General features: G+C 31.1%; 1 protein-coding gene across 1 annotated transcript; it reads right to left on the reverse strand.

Annotated features, from left to right (window-relative positions):
• Positions 1-10284: 10284 nt before the first annotated feature.
• LOC134683738 (uncharacterized) lies at positions 10285-20668 on the reverse strand. The gene is made up of 5 exons (XM_063543053.1): positions 20594-20668; positions 13847-14188; positions 12558-12644; positions 12088-12192; positions 10285-10367 (listed from the first exon to the last, which is right to left on the reverse strand). Exons 1-5 carry the CDS (start codon positions 20640-20642, stop codon positions 10285-10287), a joined length of 666 nt encoding a protein of 221 aa, XP_063399123.1. The 5' UTR covers positions 20643-20668.
• Between the last annotated feature and the right edge of the window lie 267 nt (positions 20669-20935).

The raw sequence follows: 20935 nt of genomic DNA on the forward strand, positions 1-20935 counted from the left end.
TAAAGTACCTTAGCCGTATTTGACACAACTTTTTGGAATTTTAGCTTCTCAATGCTATTCAACTTTGCACTTGTTTGGCTTTCTAATCATTTTGATAAGAGCGTCACTGGTGAGTCTTATATAGACGATACGCGCGTCTGGCATATTCAATTATAATCTTAGTACCTTTGATTACTATTATCAGCTGAATATCGAACAGCTATAGGAGGAAAATATTTTATTTATAGCAATTGCAAGCAAAACGTATATCTTAACTGTCTGCAGACGTTTATCAATGACAGGAAAATCTCACAAATCAAGACCAAACATACAAATGCGATTGAATTCGCTACTCACCTGCACTATCATTTCGGCCCGCTTGAGATCGGCCAGGACTACCACTATGTTGCAGTGCTACGAAAAAAAAACCATAATGCAAAGTAATATTAGACTATTGTTTTTTCTAAACGGATTTGTAAACATGAATTTGTAAATCGAAATGTAGAAATTAAAATCACCTACTATTTTCATGGTAAAAGCAAACGTTCAAATTTGAATATACCGAAACTCCCTGTTCCCATCCATATCCTTTGTAGTAGAGCAGCATTTACGAACTTTATATACATTATTGTAAATTCATAACTAACATTCAAAGATTCACTGTATCAAAATTGATTATTTTAGCAAATCGTCAGCCACGATGACTGGTAGTACAAAGAATGCCACTTTAATCCGTGCACCAATTTGAAACATACTAAGGACGTGTTCACACCAAACGCCATGTACAGTAAAAATGTTTACATTTTAATTAGTTTAATGTAATGTACACTTGTCGAGAGTTATTTCCGAAGCACATGCGTCTTTACATGGAAATATTAGTCCCACAACTGCAGTTTCATTTGTAGAACCTAATTCTCAGCACTTTAGTAAATCTACATTTCAGAGACCCTCGGTACCGCCTTACCCCCTGCAAAGTACACCGGTGCATGAGCCTCAACGCATCTCTCGGTCTCTATATCGTGTAATTCAGGGCTACCTATACCAACTTCTACCCTACCAATTAATTCAGACCCCAATGTCGCAAAACAGATGATTTTTTCAAACATGAGTATAATGAATCAAAAACTAGATAGTGTCAACAATTCTAACACAGTTATATACCAACAGTTACAAAAACTTGACTTATTGGAAGACATCAACAAAAAACTCCAAATATTTGAAAAAAACATGAACGATTTGAAAATTGAAATAAGTAACATCAAAGCAACACAAGAACAACAAGCACATACGTTGGCAAAAGAGGAAAATCATTATTTCATCATAGAAGATCGAGTAAAGTCAATGGAACAAGTTAACACATATCTCGAAAATGAAAACTATGAGCTTAAAGAACATTTCCTAAGGCTCCAAACACATTCAATGAAGTACAATTTGATTTTTAGTGGTATAACTGAGCAGGACAATGAATCAAAAGAAGACACTGAAAGTGTAATACAAAACTTTATCGAAACTGAACTTGAAATCAGAGACGTTAACACAATTTCCTTTCAGAATGTTCATAGGCTCAGACCAAGAATTGACGGAAAACCGAGAAATATCATAGCGAAATTTTCAAAATACGATGACCACCAACGTATGATTCGAGCCGTCCCAGCAAAACTAAGGCATAAGTCACGTTATTCAGTACAGCAGCAGTACCCCGCAGAAATTAATGATCGTAGACGGGCATTAGTACCGAAGTTAAAGGAGTTCCAAAGGGCCCGTAGAAACGCTCAAATTGTATATGATCAACTCATTGTCGATGGCCAACCATATGAGCCTCCGCCCCGTGGTGCACCCACTGATCAACATGTACACGAAAGTTGGGACAACACATCAGACACACATGAACAGTCATTACGATTCTCCCTTGTAAATGCCTTGTAAATGTGTGTGGTTTAAAATCCAAGCTATTGAACAATGACTTTTGTGATATTATTAATCAATATGACATTTTTTTCATTTTGCGAAACAAAAACTGATAGATATGATGTACTCGTAAATTATTCTTACTATGCAAAACACAGAAAAGAAAGTCAGGCGGCATCGTAATAGCATTTAAGAAAATTTTTGATAAACATTTGAAATGTTTAGATACTGATTCCGACTATGTTCAGTGGTTTGAAATTTCCCCGGAATTAACTGGGTTACGGGTCAACGTTTTAGTTGGAGGAGTCTATATTCCCCCTGAGTACTCAGTATTCAACTGATAATGCGTTTACTGAAATTGAAACATAAATGATGCAATTTTCGGAAAATGCTAGTTCTATAATATTGCTGGGTGATTTTAATGCTAGAACTGCAATAATGCCTGATTTTATAGTTCCTGATGATACACTATTTGATATTTTAGATTTAACTGATAATCAGGATGTAGATACTCTCAAAAATATGTATTCTTACAATATTTTATTAGACTACAATATCCCTTTCCAAAGATCCTCAGAGGATAAAAAGTCTAATGGTTTTGGTTCAAAATTAATTGACAGGTGTAAAAGTAAATCCCAAAAACATAAATGACCTAGGTCATACTAAAATTAAGTGGAATCCTGTTCACGCTAACCAATTTCAGCAGGTCTTATCAAATCGCTTAGGTGAAATTGACAGCGCGCTAGATGACCTAGATATTAACCAAAACATTACAACTGAACAGGTAAACATGGCTGTCAATGACCTTGGCAACGTGTTGACCCAGATAGCCAGTAGTGTATTGGGTAACTCGAATATTCGTTCATACAAATCGAGTAATAGTAATAAACCTTGGTTTGATAGAGCTTGTCGATGGAAAAGGGATGCATTTCACCAGGTAAAGGCAAAATTTAAGCATGACAAATCAGATAATGTCAGATTATTGCTTAATGAGAGATCCAGAGAGTTTAAAAAGCAGATGAACAACAGTTTTAATAAATATAAAGATAAGTTCGCAAATGAGCTGCGAAATTTGTCAAAATCCGACTCGAAGCAATTTTGGAAGTTGTTGAATAAATTTAGTAACTCTAAAAAAGATAGTCCGGATATATCTATCGAAACTTTTTTAGAATATTTTGAAAATCTTAACTCTGATAATTCGGAGGATGAAATGCAAGACGATATGAAACCTGGGGATATTACTTTCGATATAGATGCTGTCATGCAAGACAATCCTATATATGATGAAATATTAAATGGGATTATAACCCAGACAGAAGTTGCTGAAGCTATTAAAAATTGAAGAATAGTAAAGCACCTGGAATTGACAGTATTCTTAACGAATATCTTAAAAACACCCCACCTGAGTTTATCTTAATGTATTGTAAAAATTTTAACATTGTGCTAGACACAGGTATTATCCCAGATAGTTGGCTCCTGGGTATAATTAAGCCGGCATTTAAAAATAAAGGAAATTCACAAGATCCTGACAACTTTCGAGCAATAACACTCATTAGTTGTCTGGGTAAACTTTTCACTTCGATTATAAACGAAAGACTGTATTTCTTTTCTAATGAACTGGAATTGATCTCTTAAAATTAAGCCGGTTTCGGGAAAGGGCATTCAACTACAGACAATATATTTGTCATACACGTACTTGTTTCATTGTATTTGTCCTTTGGTAAAACATTGTTTTTTACATTCGTAGATTTTAAAATGGCTTTTGATACCATCTGGAGAACTGGGCTTTTGTTAAAATTACAAAAAGCCAGATAAAAGGAAAATGTTTCCAAGTTATATATAATATGTATACTAATATCAAATCATGTGTTCAATACAACAATACGAAATCAGATTTCTTCCCGTGTATGATTGGAGTTCGTCAGGGTCAAAATCTTTCCCCTTTTTTGTTTTCCATATTCTTAAATGACTTAGAAGATAACTTTAGAGAATTTCATGTTTTACCTCTAGAATTAATTAAAGAAAAATGTTATAATGAATTACATGTATTTTTAGAAATTTTTGTTTTGTTGTATGCAGATGACATTGTTATTTTTGCTGATAATTATGATGAAATGCAAAATGCTCTCAAAGTTTTTGAAAACTATTGTAAAATGTGGAAACTTAGTGTGAATATTGGTAAAATTAAAGTGATGACTTTTAGCAAAGAAAAACGAAAATGGATTATGATTTTAAACTTGATAGTACATCTCTTGAAATTGTAGATAGCTTAACATATCTTGGTCTTTTGCTTAATTATAATGGGTCATTTGTTTGTGCAAAGAAAAAGTTTGTAGAACAGTCGCAAAAAGCATATCCTTTGTAGTAGAGCAGCATTTACGAACTTTATATACATTATTGTAAATTCATAACTAACATTCAAAGATTCACTGTATCAAAATTGATTATTTTAGCAAATCGTCAGCCACGATGACTGGTAGTACAAAGAATGCCACTTTAATCCGTGCACCAATTTGAAACATACTAAGGACGTGTTCACACCAAACGCCATGTACAGTACACAAGTTTACATTTTAATTAGTTTAATGTAATGTACACTTGTCGAGAGTTATTTCCGAAGCACATGAGTCTTTACATGGAAATATTAGTCCCACAACTGCAGTTTCATTTGTAGAACCTAATTCTCAGCACTTTAGTAAATCTACATCTCAGAGACCCTCGGTACCGCCTTACCCCCTGCAAAGTACACCGGTGCATGAGCCTCAACGCATCTCTCGGTCTCTATATCGTGTAATTCAGGGCTACCTATACCAACTTCTACCCTACCAATTAATTCAGACCCCAATGTCGCAATACAGATGATTTTTTCAAACATGAGTATAATGAATCAAAAACTAGATAGTGTCAACAATTCTAACACAGTTATATACCAACAGTTACAAAAACTTGACTTATTGGAAGACATCAACAAAAAACTCCAAATATTTGAAAAAAACATGAACGATTTGAAAATTGAAATAAGTAACATCAAAGCAACACAAGAACAACAAGCACATACGTTGGCAAAAGAAGAAATCATTATTTCATCATAGAAGATCGAGTAAAGTCAATGGAACAAGTTAACACATATCTCGAAAATGAAAACTATGAGCTTAAAGAACATTTCCTAAGGCTCCAAACACATTCAATGAAGTACAATTTGATTTTTAGTGGTATAACTGAGCAGGACAATGAATCAAAAGAAGACACTGAAAGTGTAATACAAAACTTTATCGAAACTGAACTTGAAATCAGAGACGTTAACACAATTTCCTTTCAGAATGTTCATAGGCTCAGACCAAGAATTGACGGAAAACCGAGAAATATCATAGCGAAATTTTCAAAATACGATGACCACCAACGTATGATTCGAGCCGTCCCAGCAAAACTAAGGCATAAGTCACGTTATTCAGTACAGCAGCAGTACCCCGCAGAAATTAATGATCGTAGACGGGCATTAGTACCGAAGTTAAAGGAGTTCCAAAGGGCCCGTAGAAACGCTCAAATTGTATATGATCAACTCATTGTCGATGGCCAACCATATGAGCCTCCGCTCCGTGGTGCACCCCCTGATCAACATGTACACGAAAGTTGGGACAACACATCAGACACATGAACAGTCATTACGATTCTCCCTTGTAAATGTGTGTGGTTTAAAATCCAAGCTATTGAACAATGACTTTTGTGATATTATTAATCAATATGACATTTTTTTCATTTTGCGAAACAAAAACTGATAGATATGATGTACTCGTAAATTATTCTTACTATGCAAAACACAGAAAAGAAAGTCAGGCGGCATCGTAATAGCATTTAAGAAAATTTTTGATAAACATTTGAAATTTTTAGATACTGATTCCGACTATGTTCAGTGGTTTGAAATTTCCCCGGAATTAACTGGGTTACGGGTCAACGTTTTAGTTGGAGGAGTCTATATTCCCCCTGAGTACTCAGTATTCAACTGATAATGCGTTTTCTGAAATTGAAACATAAATGATGCAATTTTCGGAAAATGCTAGTTCTATAATATTGCTGGGTGATTTTAATGCTAGAACTGCAATAATGCCTGATTTTATAGTTCCTGATGATACACTATTTGATATTTTAGATTTAACTGATAATCAGGATGTAGATACTCTCAAAAATATGTATTCTTACAATTTTTTATTAGACTACAATATCCCTTTCCAAAGATCCTCAGAGGATAAAAAGTCTAATGGTTTTGGTTCAAAATTAATTGACAGGTGTAAAAGTAAATCCCAAAAACATAAATGACCTAGGTCATACTAAAATTAAGTGGAATCCTGTTCACGCTAACCAATTTCAGCAGGTCTTATCAAATCGCTTAGGTGAAATTGACAGCGCGCTAGATGACCTAGATAATAACCAAAACATTACAACTGAACAGGTAAACATGGCTGTCAATGACCTTGGCAACGTGTTGACCCAGACAGCCAGTAGTGTATTGGGTAACTCGAATATTCGTTCATACAAATCTCCTTGGTTTGATAGAGCTTGTCGAGGGAAAAGGGATGCATTTCACCAGGTAAAGGCAAAATTTAAGCATGACAAATCAGATAATGTCAGATTATTACTTAAAGAGAGATCCAGAGAGTTTAAAAAGCAGATGAACAACAGTTTTAATAAATATAAAGATAAGTTCGCAAATGAGCTGCGAAATTTGTCAAAATCCGACTCTAAGCAATTTTGGAAGTTGTTGAATAAATTTAGTAACTCTAAAAAAGATAGTCCGGATATATCTATCGAAACTTTTTTTAGAATATTTTGAAAATCTTAACTCTGATAATTCGGAGGATGAAATGCAAGACGATATGAAACCTGGGGATATTAATTTCGATATAGATGCTGTCATGCAAGACAATCCTATATATGATGAAATATTAAATGGAATTATAACCCAGATAGAAGTTGCTGAAGCTATTAAAAATTGAAGAATAGTAAAGCACCTGGGATTGACAGTATTCTAAACGAATATCTTAAAAACACCCCACCTGAGTTTATCTTAATGTATTGTAAAAATTTTAACATTGTGCTAGACACAGGTATTATCCCAGATAGTTGGCTCCTGGGTATAATTAAGCCGGCATTTAAGAATAAAGGAAATTCACAAGATCCTGACAACTTTCGAGCAATAACACTCATTAGTTGTCTGGGTAAACTTTTCACTTCGATTATAAACGAAAGACTGTATTTCTTTTCTAATGAACTGGAATTGATCTCTTAAAATAAGGCCGGTTTCGGGAAAGGGCATTCAACTACAGACAATATATTTGTCATACACGTACTTGTTTCATTGTATTTGTCCTTTGGTAAAACATTGTTTTTTACATTCGTAGATTTTAAAATGGCTTTTGATACCATCTGGAGAACTGGACTTTTGTTAAAATTACAAAAAGCCAGATAAAAGGAAAATGTTTCCAAGTTATATATAATATGTATACTAATATCAAATCATGTGTTCAATACAACAATACGAAATCAGATTTCTTCCCGTGTATGATTGGAGTTCGTCAGGGTCAAAATTTTCCCCTTTTTTTGTTTTCCATATTCTTAAATGACTTAGAAGATTACTTTAGAGAATTTCATGTTTTACCTCTAGAATTAATTAAAGAAAAATGTTATAATGAATTACATGTATTTTTAGAAATTTTTGTTTTGTTGTATGCAGATGACATTGTTATTTTTGCTGATAATTATGATGAAATGCAAAATGCTCTCAAAATTTTTTGAAAACTATTGTAAAATGTGGAAACTTAGTGTGAATATTGGTAAAATTAAAGTGATGACTTTTAGCAAAGAAAAACGAAAATGGATTATGATTTTAAACTTGATAGTACATCTCTTGAAATTGTAGATAGCTTAACATATCTTGGTCTTTTGCTTAATTATAATGGGTCATTTGTTTGTGCAAAGAAAAGTTTGTAGAACAGTCGCAAAAAGCACTTTTTGCTGTTTATACAAAGATTAGAAATTTACATTTACCTATTGACTTACAACTCCAATTGTTTGATTATTTTGTCGAACTTATTTGATTGTATGGATCAGAAATATGGGAATTTGAAAAAAATATATATAATTGAAAAAGTTCATCTTCAATTTTGCAAGAGAATTTTAAATGTGAGATCAAGTACTCCAAATGTTATTGTATATGAAGAATTTGGAAGGTTTCCACTGGAATTTAAAGTAAAGATAAGAATGTTATCGTTTTGGAGCAGAATGGCTAAAAATGAAAACAAACTTAGTAGTTCTATGTATAAGCTTATTTTCAAATTATATGCTGGTGGTATTTGTGAATTTAAATTGGTGTCATTTGTAAATCTATATTTGACAACTCAGGATTAGGTTACATGATTTTCAACCAATACATTGATTATTCAACTATCAAACCAGTTATAAAACAGATTCTTCAAGATCAGTTTCTTCAAAAGTGGTCCATTAATATCGATAACTCGTATCGTGGCGAATATTATTAGTTATTTAAATCTGAATTTGGTCTGGAAAATTATCTATTACGTCTTCCAGAGGATAAAAGAATCTGGATTTCAAATTGAGAACATGTAACCTAAAAATTCCTATGGAAACTGGCAGATGGTACAACATCGCTAGAACAGATCGCATATGTACCTTATGTAATGAATCATGTATTGGTGATGAATACCATTATTTATATGTATGTAATAATAGTACTATTACTGAACTTCGGAAGAAATATATACCGATATATTATACAGCATACCCATCTGTACTAAAAATGCAAAATATGCTGTCATTATGTCACTGTCAGTTATTGTATAATCTAGCTATATTTATCAAGAAGCTATCTACCTTCATTTAGAAAGATGCATGTATCTTACAAGTTTTATTATCTTTAGAAATTACTCTTTTGTTGATAGTTACCTGTCTATTCTGTCATTTGTTGTATTTAATTTGTAATTTGTCCTCATGTAATGTAAGGCAAAATAGTGTCCTGGGAAATTATGTCCACATGAACACTATTTCCTAGAATTTAGGTATTCAATAATGTCCATTGCCATGGGTTATTGTCCCCTAAATGGACAGATTGTCAGAGCCATATCTATAAAAATAGTTTCCACTTGACTACAGAATATTTTGTGTCTGAGTGTAAATAAGGAATTGAATTGAATTGGTTTCACATTAAATTTGTTCTCATCTATAAACCTTGTTTAATTACCTGTACATAAGATTTGTTCACACTTGTAAATTATATGTCATTTTTAAATGTTCATTACATAGAACCGAATGCAAACATTTCGGACAACTTTTCTAGCAGTAAGGGAACCACCATTTTACTTCAAAAGGGGTGGAGATTTTTTTTCCAAGAAGCATGTTCTGATCCCCAATTTGATAAAATAAAAAAAATCTGATCATAGAGTGGATAACAAAAAATGTTCTGAATCCAGAGTTTCCCAGTACAGTACAGTGGTAATATTGAAAACAGATATTTGATTGCTGGCATAAAAAAACTGAATAAAAACGTTAACGTGAAAAAAAATATACCCCGCTTCTTTTGAAGTAAAGTTGTTGCTCCTTTATGAAAGCCATTTTGAATATTAGCAGTAGTAGAAGATACCTAAGATGTCTGGATTACGCATTAAAAACCGTAGGCTGCATTAGCCATGCTTACAGACAAAGAAAAAGGATTGTTTCTTTCAAATAGTATTTCTTCTCCAATGAGTATTTAGAAAAGGTAGATGTTTATGGTTGGTTTTTTTTATATTTCTAAGTGTATTTTAACGGATCTGTGATTCTAAACAAACAATACAATTTACCTCACACTTTTTTTTAGTAATGCATTTATGAGTGAATCGTTTTTTTAGTAAATACCAATGGCAAATATTTCAGTGTACGTCCAGTCAATTCGACTAGATCTTTTCAAATGAATTATATGTTCGGCAACTATAATGCTTTGAGTCTTGATTAGGGGTTAAAATAGCTACCTTCAGTGTTTTTTTCTTGTAAAAAAAATAAATATATAAAGTTTAGACAAATGTTTCTTTAAAGAACTTTATTAACCATTGTTATAAATATCAATTTTATTCAAAAAATGTTCCTTTCTTAAATATACTTAGTAAAATTAAAGTTATAAATGCAAAGTTCTATGTACACTGTACCTTCACAAGGCCTACATTGACCATCGATGTAGACAAAAAACTACATATACACATTGCGTTTTATCAATGGGAACGTAAGTTTGTTTAGTTTACGTGTTAGTTACACTTACACAACACCGAGTTTAGTGTAATGTGAACACGGTCTTATATATATAATACTTTATAATAAATATGTCGTAATGTGTTGAACGTCGTTCTTCTTTTTTTAACCTTTATTTAGATAGTATTTGAGTACAAATAATGCATCTGTCATTGAATGCTCCATAATTAGATCATTGTGAGCATCATCTGACATGAAAAACATTATATTGTATATTATGTAAGTTTGCATGTAACTACTCAATTAAAATTTTAAAACAGTCAGATGTGTAAAATCATAACACTAAAATGAAAAGTAAAATGCAATGGTTCGTATTATAAAATAAGGATATTTACTAGATACGATTTTGGCATACGTAGTTGTAAAATAGTGTGTCGTAAAAAAATCGATTTTTTTATCAATAATAAAATAGAATGTCCCTTTGGTTATGTATCTTTTGCCTTTCTTTAACGATCAACGTGTAGACGGCGTACGCAAAGCTGACTCCACAAACATACCGTCTTCAAATTACTAAAATCATTTACGACGTCGGCATGTTTTGCCAAGAAAATAAAAGCGTAACAAAAACACTGGACACTTAGTTTATAACATAACTTTAAACGTAAACGTTCAACATTTTTCTTTTTTTCGACCAACAAATTAAAGCACATCAAATGCATATACTGGACTTAAAAAAAAATCTTTATGTAAAGCACAGTGTAATGGAAATGCTAAGCGACTTTATTCAGAAAATAGCGTTTAAACGTCATTTCTTTCACTTGTAACATAATAGCTCCAGACATTTGAAAAATTCAGGTTTCAAAATCATTCATATTTTGCAGATTATTTTATGCATATTTGCAATATAAAGTCATTTCCACATAAGAAAATTGCTAAATTTCTAATATTAATCCTTCCAAATTCCTACGTCTTACACTTAAGGAACTACATTTCAAACTCATCCACCATGGCCGATTTTGTTTTTTTTATTTGGCGAAGTTCGTTTGATGTCATAATTCAAACTTGAAAAATTCTATTGTACGAAAATGCAGGAAAATACGTTGAATTGTACAAATTTCAGGCCAAAAACTCAATTTCATGCTTATTTAATGTTATAAGTTTCACATATTTTTGACGTTTTTTCTATTTTCGTTTCATACTTCAATGTACTTTGTAGATTTAATTTTGATAAGCGTTTTTAATAATGGGAATTTTAATGGCTAGCTTTCATCGTGCTTTTATTTAAAAAAAACTTCCTATTTAAAACTATTATGTTTAATATAAAAAAAAAAAAGAAGATGTGGTATGATTGCCAATGAGATAACTGTCCACAAGAGACCAAAATGACACAGACATTAATAACTATTGGTCACAGTACGGCCTTCAATAATGAGCAAAGCCCATACCGCATAGTCAGCTATAAAAGTCCCCGATATGACACTGAAAAAGAATTCAAACGAGAAAAATAACTGCCTTATTTATATAAAAAAAACAATTAGCGAAAAACAAATATATAACACATAAAACAAACGATAACCACTGCACTACAGGCTCCTGACTTGGGACAGGCAAATACAAAAATAATGTGACGGGTTTAAACACGGTTGTATAAAGCTAGTTTTAAAAACACATTTTACAGTTGTCGTCAACTGTGTGCACGTCGTAATATCATTGGTTATGAGGTATACTACATGTCACGAATAATTAATTGAATTTCGAATTATTAATCCATAGCGTGTCAGAAAATATTTTGCCAAGTTTTTGTTTAAATGCGTTTCGATATCATTATATTCAGATTATCATTGATCAGATATTAGTCTTCCTTTTATCTTGGCTTTCGATATATTAACTGAGAGTTATTACTACAAATTCATACAAAGCATAACACAACGAAAGAAGTTAAGTTAACCAACTGCATATTCAAATTACCTTTGTTTCGCCTTCTTATTGCTATAAATGTTATTGGTAATCCACAAACTATAATTGTTACAAGTACACTTAGCAAAACAATGAATATTTCGTCTCTTGTTATCGCTGAAAAAAACAATAATAACATAAAAATTATAATGAATAAAAAGTTTTGAAGACAATTTATACAAATAAATAAAACAAAAATTCTGATTACACAATTTTATTGATAATAAGTAGATACATTTTTTTAACACATCGATATATATCTGTTAAATTTTAATAAAAAATTTATTTAACTAGTATAGAGCAACTGAAACTTACAACGTGTCCAATGACTAATAGACATAACAAACCCAATGCACATAGGTCGCAAGGTTTATATACACGCAGAACAGTACAACACGAATCTACTTGTCCTTATTGTTGGATTAATTCATTTCTGATAATCCATCTTATCATGAATAAGTTTTGTTTTAATAAAATCTTACGTTTTCTTGTTTTTGGTGGTTTTGTTGAACTTGAATCTTTATCTGGTCGAGCAACAATATTAGAAAGCGTATTATGATAAAGAAAATCTAAAATAAAGAATCAAGAAAAGGTAGATTTTGGTACATATAATATCAACAATACAAATATGCATATGAAGTTAGCAAAAATACCATTCATGCTACTTACTAACCGATTTTATATCCCGTTGTACATATAATCTTTCTCACCGACACTCCGTAAATGTCTAATAAGCGACCATGCAACCGAAAATGAATTTATGTCAGAAGTTTGACCAGGTGTTTTACTCAGGTTACTTTTCACTAGCTATAGATGAGAACTTTTAACTGTATACATAAGCTTTCTTATTTAGTCGTTTTGGAATGAACAAAGTAGGACAACATAAATTTCTAAGTCTAAACACACAACATGAAAAAAATTACAAAGCATCAAAAATAGAATACTCATCTACTTCATTTGAAATAAAATCGTAGATTTTATAAGAGAATGATATCAAAATAACTTGATGAATGGCAATAATGACGATGATTATATTCTACTTTCAACTTCACTCGTTTTTAAACCAAATGAGTTTTGTTGTGATAAGTGTTGGTCGGTCTTTGGCTAACCGTGTAGGGTTTGTGGACTTGTTCTGCATTTCTTCGGCGTTTTTTTCTCATAGCTATATCAGTTTTCTTTGACTGTCTTTTGGTGCCATAGGCATCTTTTTCAATAATTCTATTTGTTGTACATTTAAGAAGTAAAATCACAAAAATACTGAACTCCGAGGAAAATTCAAAACGGAAAGTCCCTAATCAAATCGCAAAATCAAAAGCTCTAGCATCAAACGAATAGATAACAACCGTCATATGCTTGACTTGGTACAGACATTTTCTTCTGTAGAAAACGGTGGATTGAACCCAGTTTTCTAATGTTATTCATTGGCATTTATTTTTTTGTCCCGAGAATAGACTACCTAAGCCGTATTTGGCACAACTTTTTGGAATTTTGGATACTCAATACTCTTCAACTTCGTACTTGTTTGGCTTTATCAATATTTGATACGAGCGCCACTCATGAGTCTTATGAAGACGAAACGCGCGTCTGGCGTACTTAATTATAATCCTGGTACCTTTGATTACTATTTACGCCACCGGGTCGATACCACTTAAGAACTTTGCAAACAACAAGGAAGGGACAGTACGATCTTGACCAATATATATTTCAGTTGTCCTGTGGTTAACTGCAACAACTCTACACTTGCAGTTAGAATTTGGTGAATTTCACTTACCACTTCCATTAAATAGTATTTCTGTTGTCAATCTATGTATATAACCTGCATCATTATAATGAACTTCACAGCCAAATATGTCACCGTCTGTAAAGTACGTGTTCGTCAATATCAAAGTATACTGTTTACACTCATTGGAACAGGCACATGTATCGAATTTACATAACTTATTTTTATGATAACATTTGTCGTTGCTTGCTCTTAGATTGTCAATTGTTTCTTTGTTGTAGAGAAATTCTGCGGAACAATCATGGGACCCAGTTGAAAAATAACAATTTAATGTCACTTTCACTATGTTGTGGAATTCTTCCATTTCTCCAAAAAATTCAACTAGTAACTGAACTGAAATGTTAATAAGAGTAATTGAGTTAAGACATAAACGGTTGTATGTTAAACAATGGGTGGGTCTGATCATTATATAACATTAAACGCGGTATGAGACAAGGCTACCCGTTAAGTTCCCTGATTTTTGTTATTGCTGTAGAAATTTTGTCCTGCAGAATAAGATAAGACAACAACATCAAAGGTTTTCAAATTACTTAAACACACAGTTAAAAGATTTCTCAATTAGCTGACGACATAATACTTTTTTTCTAAAATCAAAAGATGAAGTACGTCACACTCTTACTATTATTGAAATCTTTTGAACACTATGAGGTTTAAAATTAAATAGATCAAAAACTGAGGACATTTGGTTAGGAAAATTAAAACATTGTAAAGATAAGTTTGAAAATATAACATGGAATAAAGGACCAATAAAGTTTTTTTTTGGAACAGATCGAGCTGAATGTGATAAGCTGAATACTGCAAAAATAATGCAGAAATGTGATAAATTAATAAGTAATTGGGGAAAAAAGAAATCTAACAATGATAGGCAAAATAACAGTTGTAAAATCTCTTCTTATACCAAACCTTACATATCTAGCTTCAGTCACAAACCTACCACGTGAATTCATTCAACAGTTTAGAACTCTTATCTTCTCCTGGGATGGTAAACGAGAAAAAGTCAAACGAACCACACTAAGCGAAAATACTACTGAGGGAGGGCTTAAAATGACAGATATAGACAATTATATAACTGCACTACAAATAGCATGGATAAAAAAACTTACTGCAGATGATTTTGCTAGCTGGAAAGTAATTCCGACATTTTACTTTAATAAATTTGGTGCTAATTTCATGCCACTTAACATGAATCTAAACAACATTTACCCAATACAAAACCTACAAACAAACTGATAACATTTCAAGTAAAGTGTTTAGTTTTTATAAATTGGATAAAAGAAGGTATTATATATGTTAAGATATAATTGACCAAAATGGTAATATCTCTCATGAAATAATATCTAATAAAATATCCTAAAAATCTAATTTAATGTTTGAAATTTCAAAACTTAAATATGCTATTCCAAATGAATGGCTCAAGGTACTTAAATCAGAAAAATCAATAAAATCAAAAGTAAAAATAAACTTAACCTTTCCATTAATGCAAAAGAAAAAAATAAGATAATAAGTTTACAAGTAATGGAAATAAAACAGATATACACACACATTAATAGTGGAAATGAAGACACGCCTTCAAGTTTCTTTAAATGGAAACGTGTCCAAATTTAGATTCTTTAATCCCAATTAAATCAATGCTAAACTTTGTATTTACTTATTTAAAAGATAACAGATTAAAAATATTTAAATGGAAATTGCTGCATCATATCCTTCCTTGTAAACAACTGCTTTTTCAATGGAAGATAAAAGAAGACAATACATGTGACTTATGTAATGTAACAGAATATTATAAACATTTTTTTCAAGTATGTCATTACTTAAAAACTTTTTTGGAAATGATCAAAATACTATTAAATAAAGTTAAAATAGGTCATCATATCCTATACTACAGAAATCTCAGTATAGGATATAAAATCTGTAATATTAATTATTATGATATAAATCTGTTGATAACACTCATTACATTTTCTATCCACAAGAGCACCCATAGTTCAAATTATAAAACTACAAATTTTGATGTGTATGCCCTGTTCAAAAAAGATTTTTTGAACTACTTTTAAAAAAATTTCGACACTTTCAGGTGGTAAAAATGGTAAAATTTTGAAAGAAGTAAGCTTGTACACATAATTATTATTCTTGCATATATGTTATATGCTATATTTATTCAGCAATACATGTGTCTCAATATTATTTAATCTTAAAATCACGTGTTATGGACTTCGTCATGATCATGATCAGTGATAAAAGATTAAACCCTACTTTCCTTGAAGCATCTTTCATTTAATATATCACATATTCATCAATAAATAAACTTATATAATGTACTTCAATTCGCAACCAAGTATGTACACCTACATAAATATATTAACTGTTAACTTGCCTCCATCGTGTGATCCTTGATCAATATGTCATGACCAGGTCAACTAGCATATATAAACAGAGTCAAAGCGGTTTGCGAATGTAATTTTTTCCGGAAATTAATTTCTGTGGTAGTCTGTATACATAATATTGTTACATGTAAATCTAACCATTTATTTTTAATAATAATTTACTGAACAATCTCCCTGTTTCTTCAGTAAAATTAACACTACAGGGGTGCCCTGTCAAATGTTGTAGACATGGTATTCGTGATAACAGCAATAGTGCAATAAATCAGATTTTAGATTAAAAAAAAAAAAAAAGAGTTATTGATCAATGAAAAATAAACGTGAACTTATCATCAATTCATATACTTAGCAACATGTATCTTTTCTTTATCTTTTTTTTTCATTCAATTTATGTAGATAATAAATGGAAGTAATAGATTTATAGATAACAGAAAAATAAATTATAATTATAATATTTTACACGTTGAAAGTTAGTTTATTTTCGCGATGAAAATAGATGCGAAACGAAATAGAAGCCTCGTAAAAATATGAATGTTTCCAATAAGATACTATAAAAAGACTTTAAATGTTAAAACTTGCATAGGCCTTAAGTGACTCTAACTAGTACTTCATCGTATCACAGGTTGTCAAAATCATATAAACTTGTCAACCAATGCCCTGTTGATTGGCGTATATAGTTTTTTCATAAATTTTGTTTTTAGAATTAAAAAAACAAAAAATAATTAAATTAATAATTTTCCTCACACCAAATTGGATGCTATACTTTCATGCGATCATTAAGGTTCATCGTACAGTTTAAGAGGTGATTTATTTCAAATTATATATTAAAGTTTGACCTAGGCTAGAGCTGGAAAATACGACGTTCTTCTCTGGAGGAGAGTACACAACTAATAGATCCTTACAGCTGTTATAATATCACGTGAATTTTTAAAAAAATGTATTATATATAAAGTAACTTTCAATTAATAATTTTATAGCCAGTTCATGTTAAATTTTATTTTGTTGTTACGTAATGTTCGGTAGTTGTTTTACATTTGTTATTTCGGGACGTTTTAAGGACTTCTTCACTGTAGGTTTTGCTCTTTGTTGTAATCCTTATGGTGACCTATGGTTGTTACTTTCTATCTCCTGGTCTCTGGTTGTCACATATGCATTCACACTACATTTGCATGTTTTATATTAGTTTATCATGCATACTTGTGTGTATAAGTATTTGAACATTCAGGTATCTCTGATGCATGATTTTTTTATTATTAATTGCTATGGCTTTTAACTAGCTGTCAGTAACTGCGAGTACTCTCAAATCGTACTTTCTGGTTAATTTGACCTGTTGATACTTTTATGTTATTTAATGTTAACATGTATTTGTTCTATATACCAGCTTTGATTGTTTGAAATTACTACAAATTTGCACTTCGTCGTATTATGAACATCAACATTATTCCCTTTCCCCTTTTATACAGTTCTGGCACCTGTACACGAAGAACACGAAGTTTTTTCGGGCACTGATTTTATAGTTTCATTGTTAATATTCACCCCACATGTACCAAGCTACAAATTAGTTTTAATATTCGAAAAATGTCTTGGTATTCCTAAACGGAAGATTGTACATACAAAAGAAGTATACTTAACAACAAAATTATTTTCATTTACCTGTGAATAACATGACGTAATATTTTTCAAATTGAGTTTTTTTCTGAAATTGTTTAATATTTCACAGTGGTATAATACTTCATCCATTATTTTTATTTACTTTGTATTTACATTGTATTATAGGTCATATTTATTCGTCCATTGTGTATTAACTTGGATTATGACATTTTTTGATTGAGTCAGAGACATACATGTATGTCTCTGATTGGGTTAAGCAATTCCAATAAACATTTATGTGTGTCTTAATATGTTATGATGTTACACTATTGTGTAAATATAAAGGTTTGATACCATTAAAACGTTTAATACCGCTGCAATTCTTTACACCTGTCCTAAGTCATAAATCTGATGTTCAGTAGTTTTCATTTGTTTATGTGGTTCATAAGTGTTTCTCCTTTTATTATATAGATTAGAACGTTGGTTTTCCCGTTTGAATGGTTTAACACTTGTCTAGTAATTTTGTTGGGCCCTGGCTGTTCGGTGTGAGCCAATACTCTATGTCGAAGACCATACCTTGACTTTAAATGGTTATCTTTTATAATTGTGACTTGGATAGAGAGTTGTCTCATGGTCACTCATACCACATCTTCCTATATCTATTACAAAAATGTTGTCTTACGATTTTACCCTTCAATCTTTTAAAGAAAGAAGTTTCAGGAGTATTCTAAAAAATTTATATCATAAAAAGTTTTCACTTTGCTAAAAAAAATATTAATGGTTTTGCCCTGCCATGTTCAGTTTATTAAAAAAAAAACACACCCCATTTTGGCTTTAAAATCTATCTATTCAGTGAGACTTATTAACCTTTATAAACAGTTTCTTCAATTTAAAAAAAAGTACAAAACTAAATTTTTATATACAGTAATAACATGTTTAACTCCGCTGCATTTTTTGCCTGTCTCAGGTCAGGAGCCTCTGGCCTTTGTTAGTCTTCTACTTTTTTTTAATTTCAGTTTATCTTACTTGGAGTTAAGTATGACGTCTATTTTTGCTGAACTAGTACATATTTTTGTTTAGGGGTCAGCTAAAACACGACTCCGGGAGCGTGTTTTTGACACATTCCCCATTTCCATTCTCAACTTTGATTTTATAAACACTTAATGTAAATGTCGATAACACTGACATCAAGTTACAACTCAATAAAACAGACCACTATTGAAACGATTGAGACGGTTGATCACGCTTGATTACCTAAGGAAATGTCTGTAAAAAGTCAGAAATATGACATTATTTTTCCATTTGTATGATGTGTTTGAGCTAATTTTTTCTTGATTTAGCTAGTTGATAAGGGACTTAACAATTTGAATTATTTTTACTTGGCTTTTTTTTTGCTTTTGTTATTTTACTTTTTAAAACAATTCAATCAACCAAAAGAAACTGCAAACAATCGGTCGTTACAATAGATACTTTGAATCACGATAGAAAATAGTGATCCCTAGTATAAATTAATATCAAATTAGTTAAATTTTAATCTCTCGTTCGTTATGATTATACCAGTGATCAAAATGACTTCCTCGATTGTCATCTACGAATCAGATTAATGTGCCTGCCAAAATTCAGGTGTCTACAATTCAGTGGTCTTCGTTTGTTTCTGTGTAACATATTTGTTTTTCATTATAATCATATTCATTATTTTGTATATAAATTTGCCATTAGTTTCCTCGTTTGAATTGTTTTACATTTATCATTTCTATATAACTGTATGATATACAAAACACCTTTCTATAAAAAAAATTATAGACACAACATATTAAATTTTGTTTTGTTATAACCAATCGCACATTTTAAAGCTATCTATGGTGTGGGTTTTGGTCATTGTTGTAGTCAGCTATATGGTGACCTATAGTTGTTAACCTCTGTGTCTTTTGGTCTCTTGTGGAAATTTGTCTCGATGGCTATTACACTTATCTTCCTTTTATAATTATCATCAGATTGAGGTTAGGTTCGTATTGCCTTGTCTCTAGTTTTCTTTGTTTTGTGTTCTGTTGTTCGACATTTTTTTTTAAATTTATTCATAATTACAGTCATTTTCATTTATTTAATAGAATATGGTTCCTTTTGTATTCTTTTGCTTCGTTCCTTCTAAATGTTAGTCCGTTTACAGTATTATAAATATTGTTTCGAAATCTTAGACAAAAGCTTTTTGGCTGCTTCAGTTTTGAACTTAATTTTATGAATTAAATATTGTAAATCAAAACACAAATGTTTTGCATATCTTTTAATAAATTTCAAATCTGCATTACACAAACCGCTGAAAGTCATTGTAAACAGAAAGTATTACTTTGCCCGATATGCCAAACGTAATGGATTTTCTTATCACTTTTCCTTATTAAATATCCTTCAGTTTTATACAAGAAATAGAACTTCATCTTGAAATCACAAATTGAAACCATTTGCGCAGATAAAATGCTACCGTTAAAGTAATTATTGCCTATGGGTTGACACTTCTGCTGGTGGAGTGTAACACAGGAGACAGTGCTCTTATGAAAATATGGTTATTGTGTTGTTTGAATTTGCTGGTTCAGAATTTTAAGATATATTTTTCATTCAAAGCTCTGATCATTTGTTCTGCTTTTCCTCAATAAGTTCTGGTTTTTCAAATATTTTGGCCTCGAATATCAATAAATATATAAATTGTCAAAATGCACTTATTGTGCCAAACAATTGACACTGTTAAAAAAACATATGCGCTTACAGTTCTTACCTTCGTGTAAAAGCAAATATGCTATGTAAATAGTTGGTATTATGTTCATAGTAATGCGGGAACCTAGCTGACTGTTCATTCATATTTAACCATTCAGATAAACCAACTCTAAAAATTAAATTTCAAACATTTTGCGTTAAATATGATATTAAACAATCTGTATACAATATGTGTAAACATCAGAAGAACTTTTAAACGTTGCTATAATTTGTGTGTTTATTATCTTTATACAGCCTTATCGTTGAATTAGTACTCGCTCATTGTGTAATTTCTTTCGTTTTTCTTTGTTACCCTAATTTTTCTTCATAATTGATTTATAAGATTTCACCAGCAATAAACCCA

Source organism: Mytilus trossulus, chromosome 9, assembly GCF_036588685.1.
Source record: "Mytilus trossulus isolate FHL-02 chromosome 9, PNRI_Mtr1.1.1.hap1, whole genome shotgun sequence".
NCBI classification, from domain to species: Eukaryota; Metazoa; Mollusca; class Bivalvia; order Mytilida; family Mytilidae; genus Mytilus; species Mytilus trossulus.